The sequence below is a fragment of the Crinia signifera genome, chromosome 3, assembly GCF_055691185.1.
Source record: "Crinia signifera chromosome 3, ASM5569118v1, whole genome shotgun sequence".
NCBI classification, from domain to species: Eukaryota; Metazoa; Chordata; class Amphibia; order Anura; family Myobatrachidae; genus Crinia; species Crinia signifera.
The window spans coordinates 274,307,520-274,320,710 of NC_139219.1; the positions used below are offsets into that span (position 1 = coordinate 274,307,520).

The 13,191-nt window shown below is 41.0% G+C and overlaps 1 protein-coding gene across 4 annotated transcripts in view; it reads right to left on the reverse strand.

Moving 5' to 3' along the window:
• Window positions 1-6,728: 6,728 nt before the first annotated feature.
• EPHA4 (EPH receptor A4) overlaps window positions 6,729-13,191 on the reverse strand; it is a 65,985-nt gene continuing 59,522 nt past the window's right edge. For 2 of the 4 annotated variants that reach the window (XM_083178068.1, XM_083178065.1), the window contains exons 14-18: window positions 12,723-12,872; window positions 10,961-11,154; window positions 9,206-9,361; window positions 7,808-8,496; window positions 6,730-7,454 (exon numbers count right to left, since the gene is read on the reverse strand). In XM_083178068.1, coding sequence (XP_083034194.1) covers window positions 8,382-8,496; window positions 9,206-9,361; window positions 10,961-11,154; window positions 12,723-12,872 — 615 coding nt within the window. In that variant the 3' untranslated portion in view covers window positions 6,730-7,454; window positions 7,808-8,381. Of the gene's footprint in view, window positions 7,455-7,807; window positions 8,497-9,205; window positions 9,362-10,960; window positions 11,155-12,722; window positions 12,873-13,191 lie in introns of all 4 variants that reach the window. The other 2 variants (XM_083178066.1, XM_083178067.1) reach the window with 2 other exon arrangements.

Below are 13,191 nucleotides of genomic sequence, written 5' to 3' on the forward strand. Positions count from 1 at the left end.
CGGGGTGGTCGTGTCGGAAAAATCGCGGCGGTCGCATCGCATGCGACCAAATCGCATGCAACCGACGCGATTTTCACCACGCTTCGGGCTCGGTGGCTCGCTGCGCTCGCCATACTTTATATTCTCAACTCCACGCCGACGTGGATAGTGGGGGTATGAAAAGGTCGGAGGACGCGTACCGCCGCCCCTCGCGGGCTCGCTGCGCTCGCCACGCTTCGGGTTGGCGTCAATCGTGGGGTGACGACGGGCCCATATACAATGTGAAATGGGTCATATTGGCCCATTTCACATTGTTTCCTATGTAAAATGGACTTAATCAAGTCCATCTCATCTTATGCCATTATAATGGCACAAGACCGACGCGATGCTCCCGATTTCAATGTTAAAAATAATTTAACATTGAAGCCTATGGCAAAATCGCGGGCATCGCGTCGGTCGCGTTGGGGGTAATATTAATGCACGCGACCGATGCGATGCCCCCGATTTTGCCTTTGCTGGCAAAATGGACCTGATTTTAAAGGAAATCGGGTCCATCGCGGGCATCGTGTACCTTAACTTTAAGGTACACGATGCCCACGATTGTGGCCGTTCTAGGAAACAAGTACCAAATATTTTCTCAATCAGACACTATGAATAGCAAAGTCTTAAACAATAACAATTTGTTTTTATCCATAAATGTATCCAAAATTAAAATAAAATGTTAATAATACCCCTTTCACACGGTATATTGACAATTTTTTAGCCTTTTAAAACGGTTAGAGCTGCAGTGTGAAAGCACCAGTCTGCATTTACAGGTTACAAATAACCGGAATTTGCAAGCTGGTAAAAAGCAGAGTCCTACACGGTTTAAAGCCGTTTTTTACGCAGTGTCAATGGCTCTGAATCGGTATATAGGGCTCAGGCAGTAGCTATAAGAGCGCAGTGCATATGTAATTAGCAGCTCATTACATATGCACATATGTAATGATTGCAGTGCATATGTAATGAGCTGCTCATGACTTGCGCATATGTAATGAGCGGCTCACTCATATGCGCTGCACTCATTACATATGCACTACACTGTCTTATAGCTACTGTCTGTCCTGCTTTCACACTGCAAACCTGCTTGAGACCCGGGATTTATGTGCAGTATGAAAGGGATTTAAAACGGTAATATAACGTTTTAAATACCGTTTCAAAATACCGGGTCTCAAACGTTTAGGCAATGTGAAAGCAGCATAATAGAATATATACAGCAATATTTTTTGTCTAAAGGCTGTTGAAATAACTAATAGAACATTCTTTTTTCGCACAGGAACAAAGTACTCAAGTGATGTCAGGGTCTGCAGATCCTCCAAATATTGGCTTGTCAATGGTAAATGGGAATGTCGGCTGAATGTAGCAGTGTGGTTAAACAAAGTTATGGTTGGTTTATGGAACAGTTTGTAGTTGTTTTTTGGAGACTTATGAATTTATTTAATAAAGAAAAGAGTTTTCATTTATATCTTACTATTTTAAGCCACTAGGGAAAGATAATTGTACCCATCAGATTCTGTCATTTTGCAAACACAGCCTTATTGGTTGGTAGTTTAGCTATCTTCCCCTGTGTATTTTTATTAGAACAATGCAGTGGACACATTTGATACATCCCCCCCCCCCCCCCTATTTTTTCTTAAAATTATGCTTTACCCCTATCAACAAGACGATATTTGCTTTTATTTTCTAAATTGTAATAGAATAACTAGATAAATCCACTTGAAATTACCGTGTCAAACATTTTTCGCCCGCTAATTTGCCGCTCAATACGGGCCCTTTTCTTGTGTGAAAGGGTCAACCCAGGTCAAATTACTGGGTAAAAACCAGTGTCAACTACCTGGGAATTTCGAACCGAGTTGACTCTTTCACACAAGAAAAGAACCCGTGTTGAACGATAAATTAGCGGGTAGAAATGTTTGACCCAATCATTTGCTTTTCTGTGTGAAAGGGGTCTATGTCTAACCCTACCCCATCAACAGCGCTTGAAAATCCATTTTCTCCTAAATTTTGGTCATATACCGCATTTGACTTTTGCATGGCAGATGTCCTCATAATTGTTCTCTATTGTGTTTTTCACAACATTGTGTTTTCCCTGTCGGTCTCCTTCTTGGAAAGGTTCTTTTTTTTTTTAAACTAAACAATTGATATATTTTCACTGACACATCCACCACCAGCGATATAAGTAGCTGCATTCTTTGCAGACAAGACCGCAGCCATAATTAGCATTTAGTACAGCTCGCGAAAAACAGGATAAAACGCTTTTTAGTAACTATATTGTTCTTGTCATGCTTACATAAGGTTTGCAAATTCATTATTGCCATTATGTTACAGTAGATGTGTTCCGGATTCAGTTTGTAGTGTCTCTATAAAATGGCTATATTGTTCTATGAAGAGAATGTACACTGCACACTCAACATAATAAGAGAAAATGACTGTGCATCAACGATCTATTGTACTCATGTTATTCTTCAAGCTTCTTTAGTTATTAAGAGTGTTTAACCCCCTCCTCCAAAACTCATTCCCAGCACAGCGAGACGCAGGCTGAGCTGTGCTCAGACAGAAGCAGAGAATTAAACAAATTGCATTGTTATTTTTCTGTATTCTCTATAATTCAATGCGCGATAAATGAAAAATAGCTTTCCCAAATATCAGCCGCAGACATAGGCCCTTATTCTGATCGGTGCGGATATTCCCGCATTCTTACGGAGCGGTCCGCACGCCACGGCGTTTTGCCGCGTGCGGCCATCGTCCGTAGAAACGCCCACGTGTCCTCCGCATTCGGACGGACTCACTCTTTAAGAACAGGGCGTGTTTACGGACGACATACAAACCATGCGTGTGCGGGAGAAACACTCCGATTCTGCACGGTATTACAGAGTATTACAGAGTATGCTCGGAAATACCGCATCCGAACGGGAGCCAAGCGGTGCTACCGCCCGTAAGCGGAGTATTTACGCCAAACAACCCACTATTATGTCAATTCTGCAATGCATCACACTGGCATTGACTGTGACATGAATATAAATAAATGTGTTTACTTTACCCAAACTGTGTGGTTTCATGAGTACATGTCGAATACACATGTGTATTGATAGTATTAATATTCTGTCATGTCCATTGTTAGCAGTTTGAAAGTGTCTGACAAGTACAGCATATGTGGGGGACTAGTAAGGTTTCCTTGAAGCAGCAATGGTTTCAATTAAAGCACTGACAAGCGGCCTATTAGTCAGTAATGAGTAAAAGAGTAGATTCTAGTGGGTTCAGGTGTTAATGGTTGTAGTCATTAGGCGTACGTTCGCCTACCGCATGAACGAGTGGTGTCCGCAAAGCAATAGTACACTTGTGGACACCGCACATTTCTACCCTTTTTGATCGCGTGCATTCGGAGTGGTTTCCGAATGTACGCCCCCCAACATAAGTGTACTCCCCCGTGTCCGCCCATGTTTCCGCCCCGTTTTGCCCACTTTGAAACTACGCCCATGTGTCATTCCGCATGACGCCCATAATACGCCCCTATTTCCCGAATGATAGCGGTGAACAGTTCTGGACGGGATTTGGCCGAACTGGTACCGAGTCAAGGCGTGGCACATGCGCGTTGCGTTCTCCACGCATGCGCAGACGCCGTAAAGACGCGATCCGAAAGTATGCGGTAAAGTCCGCGTCAATCAGAATAAGGGCCATAATTTCCTGCACGCACTTTATCAAGCGCTTCTATGGTTTGGGATCTCTTACGCTTTTTCACATTTACATGATTTCCTTACTAGTCTGTAAACTCTTTAATGAGACACAATGTAATGATGTTCGATACGACTTGCATTGGACAGCGAGTTTATATTTATATTTTAATAATATAAACTTTTGTGCATCATATTGGCATCTACAAAACAGACGCTGCCAGCAAAGTATGTTTTATCTTCAATAGTCCAAAAGATGTAATACTATACAAAATTGTAGTATTTAGTGAAACGCAACACAAATGTAAAATGTGGGATTCGTGGCGCAGTGAATTCCATAATTGTTCTGTGATTAGTAGCAAAGGGCCAGTGGAACCAAGATTCATGATGTGTTTCATAAAGCACTAGGTTACGCATTTCACAAGGGAAAAAGGCGGACCGTGGAGGCTTGTCTACTCCACAAGGGAAAAAGGTGGACCGTGGAGGCTGGTCTACTCCACAAGGAAAAAAGGCGAACCGTGGATGCTGGTCTACACTCATGGGAGTCTAGGAGAGCACCCAGACATTCCTGGAAATTAGGCACCTATGGTTAGGCCAAAGCTTGGTGTAATTCCCAGTAATGATAACAGTTGCTGTACTTAACAATGATGAACTTAAAAAGGAGTTAGGCTAATTATTCCTGTTCCGCTCTTTTTGGCCCATAATTCCCTGCACCTTCTCAGCTGTGCTGGCTATGTATTGTGCTGCTGTTACCCAAATACCAGGCAAAATAATGCATTTCTGCTTTACTTTTAACATCTAAACTAAAGGCCCACACACATTGGGCGACTCTGAACTAAAAGCCGCCCAGTGTGTACGGGGCAGCCTTGAGCGGTGAGCGCTGATATGTGCTCTTGCATCATCGCTGGCCTCACTGCTCATTTGCTGGTATTACTAGCAGATGAGTGACAGGGTGGATGGCTTTCCATAGCATCCAGCTATGGAAAGTTGTCCACCCACGGGAAAATTGCTAAAACGGGCGAAAAACACTCAGTGTGTATGCACTGTAACTTGCCTTCAAAAGAAAAAAAAGAAAATGAAAGTAAAGATAATACTTTAGAAAAAGTTTGTTTCACTTGCACTCCCATCTAGATCACTCGTCACTTAAGTCTTTTAGAATTGAATGTATTTTCTCGGAATAGATCTGCATTTATGAAGAAATGCACTTAACTGGTGACATACACTATAAATGACCATTCTCTACCGCTCTATTATTATAAACATATAACAGGCTACTAAGAAATATAAATGTGCTGATTTACCAGCAAAAACACAACGCTCCAACTCATGAATTCAGTAACTACTTTATTTTTATTTTTTTTTGTTTGTTTTATTTTGTCCAGAATGCAAACATTTGCATTAACTTTGCTATTTTACAATTTTACAAACTAGGTATAAAAAGACCATAAATAAAGAAGATAAGTTATGCGTACCTAAATTTCAGGGAAGAGGAACCAGTTACTCTTCCCCACGCCCAAAAAAAAAAAGCACAAAAAAATATTACAAATGAAACAAAATAGAAAAACGTAACAAGTCTAAACAATGTATGAACAAAGGAAAAAAATGCTCTGTTAGAACGATTTTTGTCTTAAATTTTTTTCCATTTTTTTTTTTTTTTTAGTATAAGCTAAATTAAAATTCATCATTTGCAGTGACACAAAAAAATATAAATGTCCCTTTTTGTTTTAATATTTCTGGTTAACATTTGGTAGGATTAGGTACACGTTAGCAAGTGAAAAATACTGCTAATGCTCAACTATATCATTCAATAACATTTCCACTCATAACTGTGCCCGAGACCTCCTAAGGCTCCATTATAAGCATGAAATGACTGGATCCAATCGGAATTCGGGTATTGCTAGGTATACAATGCTTGCAATTATATAGAATTTTTGGCAGTAACACATCAATACTGATTAATATGCTTATCACTCTTTGTCTGCAGCTTGTATGCAAGGTCGTGATGTATGTTGGACTATCTTAGGAGATATTAGGGTCTACTGCTGAGTCTGTAATGCTATATAGGCCGAGTCTACCATATCCGAAAATCCAAACTTAAAAATCGAATATTTTGAGTGTGGCTGAGATTTTAATAGATTTGGGTGAGATTTAATAGGATGAGAGATTCAGAAAGTGAGAGATTTGGTAAGAAATCTCCAGGTTTTTTAAAGCGGCAATCATTTACACTGCAAAATCAGTTTGATTTGATTTTGCAGTGTAAATGATTGCCGCTTTAAAAAAACTGGAGATTTCTTACCAAATCTCTCACTTTCTGAATCTCTCATCCTATTAAATCTCACCCTTGGTTTCTGAAACTTACAAATATTTAACAAAATGACGTTCAGGCCGTGTGTATTAGGTGTATAAGAAACATAAATGCGTTAAGTGTCTACATTTGGGTTCCATCCACAAGATACGTCATTATGATACGCAAATATTCCAAAATCTGGAAAAATCAGAAATCCAAAATACATCTGGTCCCAAGCATTTCAGACATGGTAGACTCAACCTGTAACAATATTTTATCCATAATGCCCTCTCAGTAATCCGGAGTAAAGAACAACTGCTGTTTTTACATAATTTACAAGACTTTTCAACATCTGTGTTACAGAATGGAAGAAACCTGATCTGATTTTGTGACATGCTCGCTACCCTGGCCTACACACTTATCAAAATCCATTACAGCTGGCAGCAATTTAATTAATACCATCATTGTTGATAATATTCTTAGCATCACTGGTTGTAACAGCTCACACATGGGGTCTCTATAGGGAGGGCAATAGGCTCTGGTGATAAAACTCACTAAAGTAGTCTTGTTGGCAACAAGAGTTCCTGCTGTTCCCATACCCTCATTGTGGTCAGTCTGACAGCACAGAGGTGCATCATGATGTCGGACGAACACAAAGGGTTAATCACATAAACATAAGTGTATATATATATATATATATATATATATATATATATATATATATATATATATATATATATATATATATACTTAAATGGCAGCTCTGTCTGGTTGTCACTGTTACCAGTAAGATGCTGAAACAGATGTATTGCATATATATATATATATATATATATATATATATATATATATATATATTTGTTTCTGGAAAGGAATGTCATATTACATTGGAGGCCGTTACAGAGGAGGAGCAGGCCTTGATCGGAGTGCATCAGCATTCGTTACCTTATGGATAGCCCATAAGTCCCATTGGCGCATTGTTACGGTTGTAGTTTGGCATACATTAACTCCTTAGTGATCTGCCTCATGTATGCTCTGGCCATTGTCCTGCTGTCTTTAGTATTCAGTGTAACAAAAGAAACCTTCGTCTTGGGTCAGCATCTGAAGTGCCTTTATTCCCTTTATTGGAGAAAATAAAATGGAGAATGCCTGGCCTCAGTAACACCATTTACTGAAGGCAAACACAAAATGCTGGCCTGAAAACATGGCATCAATAGTAAACATCAAATGATTTCCATTGTCCTTATAGTGTGGCCTCTCACGAGGCAGGTTTTTGTTGGGCATGAAGTACACAGGAAGACCTGCTGGAACTTTTTTTTTTTCCTTGCTGGAGTAATAGCAGCTGTGTCTGTGACATAGGAAGTCTGCGGAAGCCTCTCTGAAGTTTGAAAAAAAAAAATCATTTTGGCTTCAGTTCAGTTGTGTCTGTGGACCGTGAGCTCACCATGGATAAGTGTAGGAAGCAGGAGTGCGGTTCTCTGAGGGAGGAAAGAAGGCAAATCTTCAGACGGCTACCATTTACAGGACAAATACAATATTTCTGCATTCCATAAAGGATTCTATGCTTAATTCAATTATGACTAGCCAAGTAATCTATGAAAAGCATCAAACTACTGATGTTAGAATGTTCAATAATTCATATCACCCACCATCAACTGCTCTGATTGTTGGTTCTGATCAAATAAAAGTCCTCCCTAACTTGTGCTAAATCTTAAAAACATGAAAGTGGCGGGAAAAGAAATCACTTGCTGTGCTGCTTGTATACTGAACCCTAGAGCAAGCCATGGGACTGGGGCCTAGTAATGCTATGCCAACAGAAATAAATACGCACCTTTATATGCTTTCCTACATTGGTGCCATTAGGTAGTAGAAACACACATCCGGCAGAACCAAGGACATTCCTGATACCATTTTCCAATCCAGCACATGACCGCAGGATCCTTAAATCTGCCAAAGACACTCAGGATCCAGCTCCCAATGGTTCGTTCTGCTCACAACAATTGTCTGTATCTCCAGCAATAGAAGACATGGTTATTTCATTTGCCCGCACCTACTGAGTAATGTTTGCACCCATTCCAAAAAAAGATGTCCATGTGACATGCAAAAACAATCCACAATGAGATGACTGAAGCCTTGTACATCATATGAATCCAGCAACATGAGCGCCCAGTCCTTTTTCAATGGATGCCTGTATCCTCCTGATGCATGGTCTACTGTAAGTGTGGCACAAATGACTAATTTGTTTTTGTGTTGAATGGGTTTCACCTCACACCTTTGATAATTAAAGTCTCTGTCCAATGGGGTGAGGCTAATAAAAAAAAGTGCAGTTCATCAATTAAAGTGCATGGATGAGGTAAACTAATTTTTTTTCAAGAGTTCTGAGCGTGTAACTTTGTCCCGTTACTTCAAACAGGAACCATCCGGCCTTGCATCTGTTGCATCTGGGTCCTCATTCCCTGGACGCTGCTCAGGATCTTGTTCTGGTGTGCAGGGGAAGTGATACCAATCCGGGTTAGGTCACTAAACAGAACATACAAAAGGGAAAAGTTGTTAAAAGGCCGGTATACCATTATAGGCCACCAATAATAAAGCATGAATCCCAACATATCTCACTAGATGCTTTTCTAGTAAAGTTATCCTTACAGACCCTAGGACAGGGTGTCCCCAGCACTCTAGGAGATGCTGAGTTGCCCCCAGGATCATCTCGTATTCTTAACAGATGCCGTGCGCATGTCCCGCTGTCCCCAAGTTTTCACCCCTGCAGGACACTGAGGCTTGCGGTTGATATGGCAGGATAGCCCCTGAAAACAAGGTTGGTCTGGACAAATGCTGGACAGTTGGGAGATATGATATACCTGTGTGCCACCTTATAAACCGGGGGCACTGAAGTGCAGCATATTAAATGTACTACCCTCGGATCACCCAACATGCTCCATCAATGACCAGCAGACCATCCATAGTGTCATCTCTACAAATGAATACTGTTTACCCATTATACTGCTTCTCTCTCACCCGCCATGCTGACCCCTGCTAGTCCCATGCTCTGGATGGAATATGGAGGTGGATACCTGGGGGACAGGACCTGTCTCAAAGGCCGTAGGTGGAGGACACAACCACTGTGATGTCCGTGGGAAAGGAGCGATGGAGGAGCCATTTTAGAATAGGGCATGACGAGGCACCCCCTCTTAACAGCCATGTGGTAATGCTACAGAATAGTGTGTATACTCACTCTTGGTTCACAAGGACGACTGCTTCCAAGTTGGTGTACCCAGCTGCTGTGAAGTTATCTTTGTATCTGTCCATTTTAATGGCCTGCAGCCAATCCACCAAAGAGACCACCTGGGACCATTCGGGTGAACTGGGGTCTAGAAGAGCAGTGTTTGTTCTGCAGGAGAGGTAAAAATACTAGTTAAATAAATATTACATGCATAATTTGCAGCTGTTATAATATTCCACCACAGGTGATAGCATTCCTGATATGTGGGGATAATAATGTATACCGCCTCAAGAATATAGGTATTGGTGAGTAGACATGGGGCTGTACTCCTACTATGGAAATCCTGGGTGGACTTGTGCGAGCAAAGCCTTCTACACATTCCCATTATACAGTGTATGAGTTATGTTCTAATCAGCCTTCCTGTACTTATACAGCTTATATGGAGCTCACGCAGCCCAATCAACTAGATCCTCGCCAAGTTCTCTAAGAGCAGACAAAGCCCAGCTTGCAGGGGAGATAATCCGCTCTTTAATCAACATGTTCCTGAACAGTCCATACGATGGAATTGTCTAGAATAAGGGGGTCTTTGATGCTGGGTTTGAGGAATGTTATTCTCCGCCATTCACTCTATGCTGGACCTTTGGGGTAATTGCTTTAGCAGATTCACTGCCATGATTAGTAACATATCCTGTAGCTGATGCACATAAAGGCCAGACAACTGCTGTGGGTTTTTCACTCATACAGAGCAAGAAATCAGGTTCTCTTTTAAGTGCAAGCTAGAAACACAATGAGCGCAGAACATATTTTATGTTGGAAAGAGGAAAAAGTCAAGTGTGCAAGTGTCTACACGCTTTAAGCAGTAGCGTAACACAAAATTACAGTTCAGTAAGCCCTGACACACACTGGCTGGCACCTAACTGATATTAGCCCTTTGTACACCACAATCTAACTCATGGATCAAGTTTCAGAAACGCTTAATATACAGTGTTCCCTCTCTCTCTCTTTTTTTAACCCATCTTAGCGGTATTGTATGGAATCACAGAGCTAGTTGGCGCATGGACAGTAGCTTGGAAGCATATAGGGCCTAATTCAGTTCATCTCGCAAAAGCAAAATCTCTCTTTAATGGGCAAAAGCATGTGCACTGCAGGTGGGGGAGATGTAACAGGTGCAGAGAGTTACATTTGGGTGGGGTGTGTTCAAACTGAAATCTGAATTGCAGTGTAAGCCAGTATTTACCCTGCACAGAAACAATATAACTCACCCAAATCTAACTCCCTGCACATGTTACATCAGCCCCACCTGCAGTGCACGTGGTTTTGTCCATTAAAGAAAGACTTTGCTTTTGCAAAACCAACCTGAATCACCCCCATAATTCTATACAATAGGGCCAATCATTTGTTCGCTGTGAGCCTCCTCTGTGACCGCCCAGAAGAATTTCACTTCTTCTCAAGTATCTAATCAATATCTATAAACACAGATACTTAAAAGTCATTTTAGTGTGGTTACAAATGTAAACTGATCGGAGTCTGATTCAGGGTCAAGAGAAGGGAGGGATTAAACAGTTCCTGTTATACTTCACTACTACTTGAATAATTTAACAGGCTGAAGTGCTGATTGACTGTGTGATGGGATCTCCCCATTGGGACTTAGAATGTAAAATGCATCATTATGGCTAGAGAGTATTAATTAATAAGCCCTGTTCCTGTACTGTTGTTCTGCTGAGTACGGTGCAGTATCAGGCAGCTGTAGAATTGCTGTACACCAACCTTGAGCCTTCCAATCCTGTCTTCTTTAAACTGTTCGGGTTTCGGATGAGCTTGTCTAGCATGCTAACAATCTGTCCAAACTTTGGCCGGTCACTGCGTTCCTTCTGCCAGCAGTCCAGCATGAGCTGATGCAGGGCAATGGGACAGTCCATGGGCGGAGGAAGACGATACCCTTCTTCTATGGCTTTGATAACCTTAAATAGAAGTTAGAGAAATATATTGCAGTTACAATATATGTATGTTAGGTTGGCACAAATAAGTCGGTGTTGAGTTTATATGTTCTCTCAGTGTGTCAGTTGGTAAGCCATGTGCTCCAGTTTTCTTTTGTACTCCAAAGACATACTGTTAACCCTAGTGCGTCTTGATTGGTAGGGAATGTAGAGAGTAAGCTCCATTGAAAATTATTGTAAATGAATATCTTTACAGTGTTGCACAATGGCCCTTATTCAGATCTGATCGCAGTTCAAATGTGTTCTCAAAATGGGCAAAACCGTGTGCACTGCAGGTGGGGCAGATGTAACATGTGCAGAGAGAGTTTAATTTGGGTGGGGTGTGTTGAAACTGAAATCTAAATTGCAGTGTAAAAATAATGCAGCCAGTATTTACCCTGTACAGAAACAAAATAACTCACACAAATCTAACTCTCTCTATACATGTTACATCTGCCCCACCTGCAGTGCACATGGTTTTGCCCGTTTTGAGAACAAATTTGTACTGCGATCAGATCTGAATAAGGGCCAATATGTATATGATAAATACATAACAAAATTAATAGAATGCTCTCTGGTAAAACAACTGATTTCATGTGCACGGTGCATGGGCTGAGATAGCTCAGTGAAGTACAGCAATCAATTTAAATGGCACTAAAAGAGTGCAGTCACTAATTTATCTGGTGATAAAGCTCAAATTGTCTGGACTATCCCTTTCTGTCTTATGTTTCAGGATGTGTCGGACCAGCTGACCCTCTTATTATATATCCTAGGCTATCCCTCCTTTTAGCAGGCATGAGAGCATCGTATTTCCAGACGCACCTGGATAGGGTCTGCCCGCTTGACGACTTCTCAGCATGAGAGAATGGGGTAAAAATATCTCCAATGTGCCTTCCAGGACAGAGGAAACCTTTACACAATGCAGATTCCAGATATACTATGGGATCCCACTTTGAATGTTCTACTCAAGGAAACCAAGAGAGTCTAAATCTTGCATCTTCTTCCTTCTTATTGTGCATGCATAAAACACAATGCTAGCTATTTCCCTTGCAACTATTCTTAGGTTTCAGTGGGTCACCCAGAGACAGCTGTCTGAATGTGATCCCTTATGAGGCTATACAGATGGTACACTTAAAAAAAAAGATATGCATAATTTAAAGAGGGCCATTTAGTGAATTATTTTTTTAATGTCCCCTAGAGACAGTCATGTTATTGGCGCAAGAGATAATTACAACAAGCTCACAGTGCTTTACAATGCAGCTTTTATCAGTGGTGTGTTAATGACACATCAAGTAATGCCGTAATATTATTAATCCTGTCTAAAGCTTAGGGTTTTTGCAGTGATGTCATATCATCAAGCCATAGGTATCCCTGTTGTGACATCACTAGCAGAACAACCAATTAAAAGCTCCAATCAGGGATTCACACACATACAACAGCTGTCATTTAATTTTAGGTCTCTTGTTCATACACAAACAGCAAAATGAGAGGACGTTAAAGTATATCTTAATTTGTAGACTTGTGCTGCGATCTGGCATAGAAAAAATACTTACATCTTGATTGGACATGTCCCAATAAGGCCTCTCGCCGTACGACATGACTTCCCACATGACGATTCCATAGCTCCATACATCACTGGACGATGTGAATTTCCTATACGCGATCGCCTCCGGTGCAGTCCATCGGATTGGGATTTTTCCTCCCTGCAAAATGCACAGAAGGCTCAGCGGAGAAAGCACCAGGCATGCCGATAACCCTACTTGGTCACATGACTGGCTTAGTCACTCTTCCTTTTTGCAAATAAAACTTTACAATATTTTTGTCACCTAATTACATAGCCTTGATCCTTTACTGTGCAATTATGTATGATTATTGAATTTATAGTGCATTTCTCCATCAGGACTCCTAGGTGCTTTACATGTAAAGGTAACATGTAAAACAATGAAGGTGAGGCAGAACTACAATAATTACTATAAGGAAATACAACATATGCAGCACAATTATAAATCTAACATAGAGCAA